Source organism: Sinocyclocheilus rhinocerous, unplaced genomic scaffold (assembly GCF_001515625.1).
Source record: "Sinocyclocheilus rhinocerous isolate Xijiao unplaced genomic scaffold, SAMN03320098_v1.1 scaffold2258, whole genome shotgun sequence".
Lineage (NCBI taxonomy): Eukaryota > Metazoa > Chordata > Actinopteri > Cypriniformes > Cyprinidae > Sinocyclocheilus > Sinocyclocheilus rhinocerous.
The window spans coordinates 257,611-272,969 of record NW_015655390.1 but is presented as its reverse complement, the minus strand read 5'-3'; the positions used below and the strand labels follow the sequence as shown (position 1 = coordinate 272,969).

Here is a 15,359-nt window from a genome sequence, read left to right as displayed (position 1 = left end):
CGATCTTGCAATGTGAACACAGCAGCAACTGAATGCTACCCCAGATAGTCGTTCAGTGTGAAACCAACAGTGATGCGACGTCTTTGAAAATCGTGCAGTGTGAACTCGGCATTAGTTTTCCATTAATTTGACTAATTGGTTGCAACTGGACTTTGTGTTCCATTAGTTCAACTAATTAGCTGAATCACTACAGAGCTAATTAAGTTAACTAATTGGATACAAAATTCAGTGGCTTACAAATAAATTCTATCATACACATTCTCTATCGCTATTGCATTATGTGCGATACAGTAGTTGCTATCAGTTTCAGGACAAGACTGACCATCTTACCACATGTGGTCAGAGCGCCTGAGCATTGTTTTGAAATACGATAATGTGCTTGTTATGCAAGGACACATTGACAGCTTCAGGCGAATGTATGAAAAGTGTATATTGACAGGATAGAAATATTTCAGGCAGAACGATGGCACATGAACAGAGAATATCAAGCCACGCTCCTTTCAAGAGCTCAAAGCCTGCTGGGACTGGCATTTAAAGCATTTTTTTTTTTCATGACTCAATTCCAACTCTGATAAGCAATAAGCCTGATGTGTTATTGTTCCTATTGTTGCTATTTTATGAACCAGTTGAGTTGGACTTGGTTTGTGAACACCTGATAATACTCACATATTATGTATAAGATCATCTAATGAGCAGTGAAATGACACACAGATGAAGGCTTTCAGTCGGGGGACAGTTAGGATAGTTTGCAATTCTGAGTTACAAAGATTTGTGAAATGGACCAAACAACTGCATTTTTTAATTTTATTTGTTGGGTGTGGAACAGTATCAGCACTGCTTAATCCCACAAGGGACTGAAAAGGGAATGAAAAGGGACAACATTTTCAAAAAAATTAACACTGCACAAGACTCTCTGAAATACAAGGGAAAATGGCATAGTTAAGACTTTATATTGGCCATCTCAGTGGACTTTCTCAGCTTCCCTTTAGGCAAAACATTCATTTTTGAGGCTTTTGGTTGATATTACTGGTCTGATACCTAATGGAACAGAGATTCCTTTTACAAACCCAAGAAAAGAAAACCTTCAGCTTGTTTCCGAAAGGAGAATTTGAAAGTTTCAAGATGGAGATATGTTCTTTTGAGTGTTTTGGTGGAAGCTGGATTGCTTGTGTTCTGCTCTGCTTCTCCTACACACTCTACAACCTATCATAACTTACAGTATTATGACTACATTTAAAAATTTCAGGCAGGTTCATGTTATCACTTCGCAGTTTCAAATTGGTTTCTTAGGAACATTGGGAATGTCATCCATTATTGTCTGCATTGTTAGTGTGATTGTTACGGGGCGACAGGAACGAGAGACGTCCGGATCCATTTGCAAAGCTTTATTTTAAAGACGTGGTCAAAACAGGCGAGGGTCAGACAATGGCAAACAGGTATATAGTGGGCAAGACACAAGAGTAGTCCAGTGAACGGGCGTGGTCGATCTCCGGCGAAACAATGTCCAAACTGGGTAATCCAAAACACAGGCTTTGGTCCAGGCGAGGGGTAATCAGTATCCGAACAGGGCGAGACGAGAGGGGTAATCCAGGATACACCGGCAAGAATCAGAACACGAGAAAACAGGCAACGCAAGACTATGACTAGGAAACTAAAGCAGGCTCCATAAAATAGCTATCAGCTATAACAGTGATAAACGCTAAACAATACTCGGAGATTTGAAAGAGGAAGTCCATGGCTTATAAAGTGTCTTAGATTGGTTACAGCTGTGTGTGTCATTAGGGCAATGGATGCTGGGAAATGTAGTCCGTGGTGACATGTGGAAGTCTGTGTAGTGTGACAGTCAATATAATGGAAGAGCGAGCTCTGGTGGCAAGCGGATGGAAGTCCATGGGCAGGATTCGTGACAGTGATACAGAAATAAAGCAGTCTCCCCATCACTGACAGGAACCAGCTGAGGATAAATTGGCTGACTTTAACAAGACAAACTTTGCGTCTCCTGCCTAGAAGTCTGATAGCATTCAAAGACAGTAAATCATATTAACTCAGATTTGAGATTTGTTTAAAAGGAATAAAATAAATAAATAAATAAAAAAGAGGGAGGAATGGGACAGAGAATATACCTTGTGGTGCACACATGAGCATCAAACATGTGGGAACAGATGTGCTAACCACCGGGTCACGCCCCGACATAACCACTTTTTACAGTATTCATTCAATAACATAATTGCAACCATTGCATGTTTTGTCTTAGGTGTGTCTTATTCATTTCTAGCTGTTCCTTGGCTGTGAATTTTGGTACTATAGGGATAGCTCTCTCATATATCATGCAATTGTGTAATTTATTGGCTGTTTCTGCATGAGCCTTGAGGGGAAGACACAGTTGACTTCACTCTTGATGGCATTAACACCTCTCTTAAATCACAGCGCTGCAGTGCTGTTCAGACTCACCCTTGTTGATACCTGTTTCCTCAGTCAGCGGCAGCCGGCGTTGTGTATAGTTGTCACAGAAGAGGATTGTCTGCTCGTCTATTGATGTCTTGCCCTCGAGGCGAAGAAACAGCTAAATGAATTAATTGAGCCTTTTATTCTGTAGTGAAAGCTTGTGTCAGCCTCTCTCAGCTGTGGTTTGGCAAAACACAGGAATAAATGAGGGATGTTATGAAGATTCAGTGAGACAGATGATAGTGAGCAATTGAGCAATTTTTCTTTTCAGAACAAAGTAACAGTGAGATTTACTTTTTACAGATGGAAACTTAAAATTTATATTTTGATTGTTATTGTGAATCATTTTATTACAAATTTACTGGCAGTTGTTTTGAAAGTAATTATGTTATACAGTACGTATTTAGGTTGTACTATGTCATTTACAGGATATTTCATATGTATGTACTTCACACTCTGTCACTATAGACCTGTCATACTGAAGAACGAAATCAATAACAGTTTCTAACAGGTAACATGTACACACAAGAAAGAGCGTTTCTTAGCTCTATCACCACAGTCTGCCAGAATAAACATCAGCCGGATATTTTCCATTTAGTCTGCCAGGAGAATGTACTGCTGAGATTACAGTCAGGGATGAGACAGCTGAATGGAGTCAGAGTGAAGAGCTCTTGACAAACATCTGTACCTCTATGTCTGAAACCAAATTCTTGTGGTCCTGAAAAGAGAATGTCCTTTACTGAAGAAGCCCTGTTCATATTCTCATGTTCTGTTTGAGGTCTGTGAGGCCATAAATTACTTTTTAATAGACTGACTATATACACTACCACACACACACACACCAAGTTTGAGCTCTGTAAGATTTTTTTAAATGTTTTTATGTTTTTGAAATCAGTCTTTTATTTGATCAAAACACAGTGAAGTGTTAAAGTACATTGTGAAATATTATTACAATTTAAAATGACTGTGTTCTATTAAAAATCATTTATTCCTGTGATGGCAAAGCGGAATTTTCAGCAGCCAGCACTCCAGTCTTGTTGTCACATGATCCTTGAAATGATTTGGTGCTCAAGTAACATTTATGTATGTATGTATGCATGTATATATGTATGTATGTATTTATTTATTTAGTAAGTAAAAAAAAATAAAACAGTTGTACTGCATAATTTTTGTGGAAAACGTGGTTATGTCTTTACTGTCACGACAGATCAATTTATGCGTTTTTGCTGAATAAAAGTATTAATTTCTTTTCAAAATAAAAAAGAAAAGAAAAGAAAAGCTGCTTCACTGTAGGATAAACTTTAACATTTTTAGTTGTCATGAATTGAAAATTCACCCAATCTATTTTCTAAATGCATGCTGTACAAAATTAAAACTGTCATGTTATAGTGAACTTTGCCGTTTGTAAGCTAAAATATATCACTTAGCCTAGATGGAATTTTTGTAGGCTATATGTGTGGTTGGGGGAATCAGTCAACATTTTTACTAAATGTTCATTTTTAATAATAATGAATAAATGAGTTAATAATATACGATTCTACTTTAAATCATAATGTAAAAGGATATAATTGCATCTGAAGACAGTCATTATTACGGAAGCTAGAGAATTTAACTTGTGCGCAAAATTGGTTTCCATCGTAGTTTATGCACGTTTTCTTATCAGATAAAAAATGTATCTAACACAGATGAGCGCTTAATGTTTTTTTTTGCACATCTTGGCATTTCCATTAAGCGTTTTTTTTAATGCGATAACCCAAAATGCACATAAAAATAGGTGGATGGAAAAATAGCTAGTGAATACCTCCCCCCACCCCCATCATTGGTACCCCCTCACAGAAAGAAGTGCATGACACCCTGTTCTAGCAAAAACGATAGACTTCTCTGTAGTGATGTATGCAGGACTTCACCTATCATTTATTCCACTTAAATCCCGCCCCTGCAAGCTCACGCTAATCTGCCTCCGTTTTTGAGAACAATGCCCACACCTCAAAATCCAATCAACAACCAATGTCTTTTTAGATATTATCTACATGTTTTCCTTTTCGATAATCCATTACACTCAGATGTACATCACAATGTGGAAGAAAAGATCTGTCAGTATTTTCGTTTCATCTGGACTTGACGAAGTCAGCATAAAATGAAAATTCACCCTGGATCTTCTGTTTGATGGCATATCAAATGGCCATCCCTTTCTTACTCCCATTCAGATCTCCCTACATCCAATCAACAACTGATTAATAGAACCAAGAAAGAGATATTGCATAATCACTGCAAGTATAAATATAATTTACAGATTGGTCAGATGTGATAATTACAGATTTTTGGAGGTCTGAGATTAAAGACAGGATGCTGGAGTCCCACTAACAACACTTTTGCTCCACATCCTCTCATTCTACCTAATTGTTGATTTCGCCCGTCTTTTTCTGAAGCAGGTTAGGAAGAGATGGTTCCAAGAAGGATTAGACATGTGCAGAATGGGTGTGACCTGAGGTTGCCTGGTTACCTTCAGCTCATCGAAGCGCAGTGTGAAATGCAAAATCTCAGCGAACTGCCGTGCCAGCGCCTGCTCCTGCTCCAGATGTTGAGTTGGGCTGCAGCGCGAGCTGGTGAGAAACTCCAACAGGCCCTGCAGAGAGTCTTCTACACAAGACACAGAAGAAACAGAACTGCTAATGTTTTTGGTGGATAGAATTATAGATAATACTGGGTTATGGTTGCTATATTTTGACAAAAACAGGCAGAGAAACAGTGTCTGGCAGAGGAACACAGCTGTGTGTTTGACAGAGAGATGTTAGGTCAGTCTGACCCTTTGATGTTTCACCAGAGCCTCTCCTCCAGAGAGCGCTGCCATTGGCTGGTGATGATGTGTGATTAAGGGCCATGTCATGTTTAATTAAGTCATGACCTATTTCTCAACATCAAACCCTCCATCTGAATCACTCAAACCCACAGACTTACAAGCACAGACAGACAGCTCAAAAAGTTGTGTGGTTGTAAAAACAACCACACTTTCACACAGCATATCACATACTTTGAGACATACAAGATTATGAGACACTAAATATAACGTAATAGTAACATAATCCATTAGATTGCACATTTCAGGTATAGACTACTTTTTGATTACTTTTGACCTAACTTGTTTATCACATTGATTTAAATTGTATTTTTATATCAATATTGTACAAGATTATCCTGAGTAAGAAAATATATCCCATTCGTTGAAATTAACAACATAAAGTGCATTAAACATTACATTACGTCAAGGTTTCCCAAACTGGGGTTGTGAGTTTAATGAAAAGTTAATCATTAATTAAATCATAAAAATTTTAAAAAATCATTTTAAAATAACATAAATCAAAATAAAACAGTTCCTAAAAAATTTATTATTTTATTTGTTTACCTGCATGTCATGTGACCATTAACCAATGTCAGAGAACCAAGAATTGTACTCATGTAATCAATAAAAAGTAACTGTAGTTTGATAAGAGTATTTTAAAATGTAATTTAATCTAATTACAAGTACTTGATTTTTGGAATCTGATTACGTAATCCAGATTACATGCAATCAGTTACTACCCAGCTCTGGTTGTCAGATTTTTAGTGCATTCAAGGCAAATGTTTTATCAATATGCATGTTTTGTGGGAATCAAACTCAAAAGCTTGCCTTTGTTCGAATCATGCTACATCAGTTGAGCTACAGATGTAGGGTACAGCTAACATACGCTACCGTACATTTGATGTCGCTAAGATTTTTTTTTTTTTTTTAAAGAAATAAATATTTGTATTCAGCTAAAACATACAAATTCATCAAAAGTGGCAGTGAAGACATTTATAATGTTACAAATTTATAATGTTTCAAATTTCAATTTCAAATGAATGCTGTTTTTTCTATTCATCAAAGCATGTATCAAATGTTTTCAACATAATAATTTCAACATAACAATAATAAGAAATGTTTCCTGAGCTCCAAATCAGCATATTAGAATGACATCTGAAGGATCATGTGACACTGAAGACTGAGTAATGGCTGCTGAAAATCAGAAAACGGTCATTTTAAATTGTAATAATATTTCACATTACTGTTTTTACTGTATTTTTGATTAAATAATGACTTGGTGAGCATTAAGAGACTTCTTTCTTTTTAATGGTTCTGAACATTCCAGAAAATATATATTTCGAGGATAATGAATTTATCATTAAGTTACAGAAGATCTGGGGTGTGTACTGTCAGAGATGACAAGAGCTGTGTTTTTGCTAGATGTGGTGAAAGAAACTGGCCTTGCCCAAAGAGCGCGCTAATCCAATTATGACGCACTACTGCTCTGTTTATGGCTTGCTCCCTGGGAACATGTGCTGAATCACAACAGAAATACTGTACAACTTCACAGGAATATTAAAATATTTTGAAAATATTATTTACTGTTGTACAATGTTTTGCAAAAGGTCATGTACCTGTGATTCAACTGTAGGCTTGAGTCCTTATTTTCATTACAAATGCAGCCTTGCTCATGTGACATTGCACATATTCATACTGACTTGTTATGTATAGCTATATGACAGTAGGGTGATTTCAGCTCTTTGATTACATTTGTTTAAATGAGAAAAGCACATGAGTAAGAGCATATGAGCTGATGTAAGGACAGTTTAGTAATGCCCAGTCTTATATAATTTCACTATTGCCGGCTGCTGATGAATTAAACCTCAAGAAGAATCACCTCACTGAAAATCAAAACACAGTCCAGAGCAGATGCTAATACTACAGTATATGGTAAATGGGTCAGTGGACCATGTATCCCTGTGAGGAATTGTGGGAGAGTAGATAATTAAAAATATCTTCTCATTTATCACCTATGCCTCTGGGTAAAAATAGCCATACATGTTATTATTTATAGTGTTGTGTGCTGTGCACATTAAAGCAAAGAGAATAATAACATACCCAGTTTTAGTGAGAACTCATAAAACTTCTTTAGTTTGCCAACCAGCGGTACCACAGCGGCCCACGCACTCTCTTGTACACGCTCATCATTGGGATGCTGTATGGCCTGAGGAGACAACATGCAGACACTTAAACAGAACATTCCTTACAAACAGAAATAAAGAGAGCTTGTCATGGAAAGTAACATAAAGCCCCGGCTAATGTCTAAACAATCTGAAGTGCATTATGAAAGTACTTGCCTGTCTGATGGCTTCACCTGCTCCACTATATGACTGCAGGTCCTGTAATACACTCACAGCCTCTGTTAGCACCTCATTGACCTCCTCCCATACTCTCTTTTCGGCTTCTGTGGGCTTGGCATCTGCAGAGGAGAAATCAGCTCAGTCTTAAATGTGCTTAAATTGAAGACAGGGTGTAATTGCTTAAATTGTATCCATATATTTATATTTTTGGTTATTCACTATTTATGTTTTTGAAAAGATGTTTTTTTTTCCTATTAGAGGAACTGCCATTTCATCTATTGTAGCTTATAAGATGCAAGAAATTCAGTACAATAAAAACATAGTTATAAATGATAAAATCTTATTAAATATAGTTATTAAATAACAATAACAATAATAATTATTTAACTATTATTGATTACTATAATCATATATAATTAATAACAGTAATTAGTAATAATAATTATTAATTTTATTTATAATAATAATTATAATAATTATTATTTACAATATAAATGTTACTTAAATACAATTATATTAATTAATATAATTAATACTTGATGTTATTTACAATAAAAATATTATTATAATATTCACAGTGTTGTTTCATTTTATATCATCAGCAAAATTACTGTAAATAAATTGTGAGTAGGTGACATTTCTCCCAGCCCTCAACATCAGATAATACAGGTTGTGACTGTATATTCACTTACTTTCAAAGTCCAGGAAAAAGTTCCCTGCATTGTTGTCAATGTCTCGTGTGAGAACCTTAATCAGATTCCCCATCCCGACCTGTCGGAGACCTAAAAGATAAGATAAAAAGGAAAAGTAATATAAACTACTTTCTGAATGATGATTTTTGCATGTGATTTGTGGCTTAGTGACACTTTGAATGTCAATGAAGGTGTAAACACCATTTGATTTGCCTATACAAGAACACATTCAGGTTGACTCAAGAACTGTGACACCTGTGCTCACGACAACAACATCTGGCCACATGTATGTGTGTGACAGGCAACATCTGCTCAGGGCAATGCAGAAAATCAGGGGAGACCCAAATGCTGCTGCATTACCCGCCTGAACACGCACCCCAGTTTGACTGCAGGTGAGAGGACACATGCTGCTGAGAATGCAGTACGACTGCAGCACTCATGGGTGGATTCTACTGCAGGATCATGTCGCCCTCTAGCAGTCAAAGTGTTTCTATAGTTCACAGTTGACACTCCGAAGTCCCCCCTCCCTTTGGGCTAAGGGCTAAATCTTTGTAAGAATCATACGTTCCCTGAAAAGAGCACACTCTCATTCTTATTCATCCGCTCTGAGCTCAGCGCTCCCGCAGTGAGTCACTGCCTACAACAGATTAAATAACATCATGAAAAACCAGAGGATCCTCAAGAGGAACAGACAGACCTCAAGAGTTAAACAGCATGTCAACATATTCAGAGGCCAAGGTCAAAGTTTTGTGTTCAAGCCGAAGAAAAACTTTCTTTATTTCTTTGAAGGACTTTGCTTCTCCTCTAAATGAACAGCCTTGAAAGTAGGTAAATGGGTCACTACAGTGTCTCACTGACCTACAGTGCATTCTGCAGTGTGAGTGGGGGTGTGTTGTCTTTATATCCTGGCATACTCATGTTCTCATGGCATTCAGAATTTAAAGGACCAAAGGGAGTAAATAAGCACTGCTGTCTTGATCTGTCTTGAACCGCCTAAGCCCCCCCTTGTCAGCTTTACACCCCTCAGATTGGGGGGGATGGTACCATCTAAACTGAGGTTGCTCATTTGACTACAGCATATACACCCTGCAATCCTATTGGTTAAGGAGGGAGACCGAACATTCTGCTGTTTCCATGGAGCCTAAAAATATTTTTCAACCCAAAATGTGCTGGCAGCCAATAGGAGTGGAGCACAGGAGTACTCGGCAGGACTTAAAAGAACCTGAATAAATTAATCATGAGTGTGGCACTGGGAAAAGAGACATGTGACTCAAAAACAAATTTAAACCCTAAAGTGGAACAGTTTGATGGGGTAAACCTCACAAGCTTTCTTGAATGTTTAAAAAAAAAAAAAAACTCCAGTTCTACAAAAGATACAATCAAATTATAGATAAACAAACTATTAAAGCCAAACATCACTCAAGGTCGAGTATTACTGTGATTTTACCACAGGAAAGGGGTGTTTTTAGGTAGATGCAAAGCTTTTAAAAACTGTCAAATGAAATTAGTAAGGCTAACACTGTGATGATAATTAAGTTACTTGATAATATAATAATAAATGATTATGAATATTATATAAGTAATTGGTAACACATTATTTTAATGACCAATTCTCACTATTCACTAGCATGCATATTAATAGCATGTTGGCTGTTTATGAGTACTTATAAAGCACATATTAAAGCCTTATTCTGTATGACCATATTTTAGATACCTTAATACAACCCCATACCTAAACTTAACAACTACCTTACTATTAACTATCTACATAATTATTTAATACGTTAATAAATATAACATTATTGATTTATTCTGTATTCAGAATCTCAGTTAGCTAGCTGAAACCCCAGTTACTATTAGCACTGTACTCATCTCAGTTCATAACAGTGGTGCTGTTCTGAGAGAGAGAGAGAGAGAGAGAGAGAGAGAGAGAGAGAGAGAGGCTTTAGATTATGGGTGTGAATACAGTTTTCTCCCCACTGCAGTACTTGAGAGAGAGGCTTTAGATTATGGGTGTGAATACAGTTTTCTCCCCACTGCAGTACTTGTGCACCAGCGTTTGACAGCATGTGCCTCCACGTGTTTTCGCCTCCACTACTACTACTACTGCCACCCAACCAGAGAAGAATACGACCCCACCCCACCCCTTTCCTCCCCACTCGACAGAGCGCAGAGGGAAGTCACGTGGGTGGAGGGGAGGCTCTGCTCTGCTCTGCAGTGAGGCGGTCTGCGGCAGTGCAGAGAGCACAGACAGCGCTCCTCTTGACCCAGATTCCACCGCTGCCACGTCACACTGGCTTAACATTAACCCCAGCATGGCAAAACATGGACAGATATGCTGCAGGTTGCCCCCAGCAGACACGGCTAATAATCACACACACGCCTCTGGCCACACAGAGTCTATCTCTTCGATTAAAAATGAAATTAATCAAGCCAACAATTAATGTGATGATACTAAATGTAATATATACATAAATTAAAATTACTTAATAATTCATGATTAATATAATGACTTATGAAATTATGATTAATGATTTATATTAATTTAATATCAATACAAATGACTAAAACCAACATTGTCTTTATTGCGATCAGTTATTATAATGATGTTAAGTATAATAAAGATAATTTAATAATAAATATATAACATACATTGTCATATTTTATAAATTAAATATAATAATATTGATGATTGTTAATATTAATAATATTAAAAAATTAAATATAATTTTTAATATACATATCAAATGAAATTACTAACACTAAAACGGTCTTCACTTATTATGATGATAATAAAAGTTAAAATCATATAATGTTTATATAATAAATACATCTTTAGGATATATAATAATATTCTATTAAGTTATATGTAATTTCTTATATTACATATTGTATTACATATAATATTATGATTTATATAATAGTAATCAATTCATAATATATATAATTTATATAAATATCAAATAAATTAACAACACAAAATATATAAATAACACATAATAACACATAAAATATATAAATGATACTATAATATATATGTTAATAATTCAAGCATTTTATTGTATATAAAATATAATTGTATTTTCATAATTTAATATATATATATATATATATATATATATATGATTAAATATTAATCCAATATAAATGTCATGAATTAAATTACATAAACAGTAAAAGGTGAATTTTTAGCTCTGATTTTATTGAATTTTACTCGAGTAATATTCTAAACGGTGACTTCAACTTCTACCAAAGTCATATTCTGGTAAGATATCTGTACTTTTACTTGAGTATGGCTTTCAGGTACTTTATACACCACTGTCTGCACCCTTCATTTAGACCCTATAAATACCACAGGACAATCAGATTTAATCAAAAATATTGTTGGTACATTAGCCATGACACATCTGTTAAGAATCTGTCTCCTATGAAACAATATTTCTGTGATTTTTCAGTGATTGCCCATATTGCTTCAGAGCAGACAATGTTATTCAGATCCGCAGCTGTACACAATCTGATTAACCTGTGTTAGGAACACAGCTGAACTTCAACCTAAAAATGAACCCCACATCGCCCACAAATCATCTCTCATCTGCCCTTGCGCGACCATGGATGTGTGAGACGCTAAATCCATCTGCCCAGAAGCTAGAAGAGATGCAGGCACAACATCCACCCTTAATTACACATCTAACTAGACTCATGATGACCTTTAAATGTAAAGCTTAATATGACCTTACACATGATACTTCACTTTAAACATTTAGATCAAGATACAATGTTTCAAGGTGACGTGACCTTGAAAAAACTACAGAAATACTATTTCATCTCTACTTCATAACAGGAAGGTTACAGTATCTGTGTACAGACACTGTAAACTGAAGAGTTTTATTGCCTCCTGGTGGACATCAGAAAGCTATGTTTTGAAATGACTTCCAGCAGGACCTTGCCTTTCTGACTTCAGATCAGGGATGTGCAACATTCAGAATTCAGTTGAGAATGCACTGTAATTTTTTTAAAGCACTTTTAAAACAGCCTCGAGACTGACCAAAGTGCTGTACATGAGCAGAATAACACAAATACAATATAAAAAATTATCAGAATAAACATAAGCAAAGTACACAAATACCAGATTTAAAACAGAAACAAAGATCAACAATTAACACATGTTAAAAGCAAGGGAAAACAGATGAGTTTTCAGAAAATATTTAAAAACTGGTAAAGAGGGGGCCATTCAAAGTTGTACTGGCAAGCTATTCCACAGTCGACCCACCACAGAAAAGGCTCGATCCCCTCTGCGTTTTAGCCTTGAGCAAGGGATTGTCAATAAGTTAAGTTTACCAGATCTTAAACTTCTGGGAGGGTTATAGGAACACAGTAAGTCAGACAGGTATTTTGGATATGTATACACAAATAGAAGAATTTTGAAGTCAGTCCTGAAATGGACTGGAAGCCAATGGAGGGCTCGCAAAATGGGGGTGGCGTGGTCATATTTGCAACCATTTTTAAGAAATTTAGCTGCAGCATTTTGAACCAGCTGAAGTCGAGCTACCTGAGACTTGGAGATACTGTAAAACAAAAAGATGCAATAATCCAAACGTGAAGTTATAAAAGCATGGATAACTGTCTCAAGAGACTTTTCAGACAGAAAATGTTTTATCTTAGAAATTAAGCGAAGCTGGAAAAAACTAGAGGCAACAACGGAGGACACATGTTTATCTAATGTTAGCCGACTATCAATGAGGACACCAAGATTACGTAGCTTGAATTAAAAGCAGACAGATTGCCCAGTGCGGTATTATTAAACTCAGATTTATCAGATGGACCAAAAATTATAATCTCAGGCTTAGAGTCATTTGAGTTAAAAAGTTGTTGGATAGCCAAAGTTTGACCTCGTCGAGGCAGGAGAGTAGAGTGTGTCAAGCAGAAGGGTCATTTATTTTTATCGGCAGGTAATTCCTGAACTTAAATTGAATTTGCTATCAATCAGGATGCAGAACGGCAATTTGAATTTGAATGAAAGAAACTAGAATTAATCAGAATCAGAATCAGAATCAGAAAGAGCTTCATTGCCAAGTATGTTTGCACATACAAGGAATTTGGAGAGTCCTACAGCTGCTCTGGGGACCGAGCGATATGCATCCTTTATTGTGGTGTAACAATGGTCCAGTATATTACTGTCTCTGGTGGGACATGTAACATGCTGTCTGTATTTTGGCAGTTCACGGGAAAGATTTGCTTTATTAAAGTCGCCGAGAATGATTAAAACAGAGTCCTGGTGTTGTTGCTCTGTCTCTGTGATCTAATCAGCGAGTTTCTGTAAAGCTGAGCTCACGTGCTCTTGAGGAGGAATGTAAATACTCACGAGAATGAACGAGTGAAACTCCCGCGGCGAATAGAACGGCTTACAGTTAATGAAAAGCGCTTCTAGATCGGAACAGCACATCTTCTTTAACGCTGTAACATCTGTACACCACCTTTCGTTGATGTAAAAACATGTCCCGCCGCCGCGTGATTTCCCCGTTGATTCTGCGTCGCGGTCTGCTCTAAACAGCTGAAAGCCGGGCAGTTGTAGCGCACTGTCCGGAATGGCGTCATTCAGCCAGGTTTCCGTGAAACACAGAGCAGCAGAGTGTGAAAAATCCTTATTTGTCCGGGAGAGCAGAAGAAGTTCGTCCGTTTTGTTGGGTAGAGAGCAGAGATTCGCCAGATGGATGCTAGGCAGCGCTGTTCTGAATCTGCGCTTCCTGAGTTTCACAAGCACGCCGGCTCTCTTCCCCAGTCTGCGTGTCCTGAAGCGCTTGATCAGCGCAGCAGCTCCGCCGACTACAACGTTCAGCAAAACGTCCGAATAAACGAAATCCGGTAGAAGATTGTGTGGTGTGTTCTGCCGAATGTTCAGCAGCTCATCCCTGGTAAAACTGATCGTGTTTGAGAAACAAAAAACAGGAAAAACTAACAAAAACAGTACAAACACTGGAGAGCCAAACACTGAGGCTGCCGTCTGCGGCGCCATCGCATGAATTAAAATAGAAATTACAGTGCATTTCTTAGAATTTTACATTTACATTTTACATTACAAAGCCACATTTGTCAAAACTTTAAATGGTAGCCTAAAGCCTTGTCTGAAAGTTTTGAAAAAAGTTTTAAAAGCCTTGAATTTTAAATGGTTATAGAATATGACGATTTAAATTGTTTTGCCACAACTACAAAAAAATTATTATTGCAATTAGCTATCACATTTTAACATTTAGTGTTTCCAGATTTACATTTTTGAGATAACTTCAGGGCCGGCGCTATCTATAGGCATAGCAGGCAATTGCCTAGGGCAATGGTTTTCAACCTTTACTCCAAGGCCCCCTTCCTCTCCTCTCTATGGAGCTGGAATTGCAGGCGGTGAGTAAAACTGCATCAAACGTCTGTGTTTTGTTGCCAATAGGCCCGTGACTCTTAAGATCCGCCCATGGCACGCCTCCAGGAGCTCAGCTGTTTTCGGAGAGAATCGTAAAGCTGTATCTTTCTTTTATAAATCTGATAAAACTAAAGACTCTTCGGAGATATGAAGGATGCAATACTAATATATAGGTACTCAAGATTAACATGAGATTGGCGAAAATGTGTGTGTTATGTCCCCTTTAACAAATTAGCACAAGTCAACCTGCCATACCAAACAAGACCACAGGGAGATGCCAAAGGACTGCAATATAAACGACTTAGGGTGTATTCACACCTGTCTTGTTTGGTTCGATTGAATCGAACTCAAGTTAATTTCCCCCTTTGGTGCAGATCTTTTGGGCAGGTGTGAATACAGCAATTGCACTCTGATGCGGACCAAACAACCGTACCGAGACCCAGCTGAAGACGTGGTCTCGGTCCGCTTCCAAACAAACTCTGGTATGGTTGAATGGATGAACCAATGAATGGATGACCTTAAGCACATGTGTGGTTTTGTTTACAGTTTCTGGTTCACTTGCAAAAAGGGCAGTGTGAAAGCGAACCGCACCAAAAAAAAAAAAATCAACATTGTATTTGGTCCGGACCAAA

The 15,359-nt window shown here is 37.1% G+C and overlaps 1 protein-coding gene across 2 annotated transcripts in view; it reads right to left on the bottom strand.

The window, feature by feature from the left end:
* Positions 1–15,359, bottom strand: part of LOC107718035 (protein FAM49B-like) — a 35,513-nt gene that overhangs the window by 13,547 nt on the left and 6,607 nt on the right. For both annotated transcript variants that reach the window (XM_016524968.1, XM_016524969.1), the window contains exons 2-5: positions 8,319–8,408; positions 7,624–7,745; positions 7,385–7,490; positions 4,949–5,085 (exon numbers count right to left, since the gene is read on the bottom strand). In XM_016524968.1, the coding sequence (XP_016380454.1) occupies positions 4,949–5,085; positions 7,385–7,490; positions 7,624–7,745; positions 8,319–8,391 (438 nt within the window). In that variant the 5' untranslated portion in view covers positions 8,392–8,408. The remainder of the gene's footprint in view (positions 1–4,948; positions 5,086–7,384; positions 7,491–7,623; positions 7,746–8,318; positions 8,409–15,359) is intronic.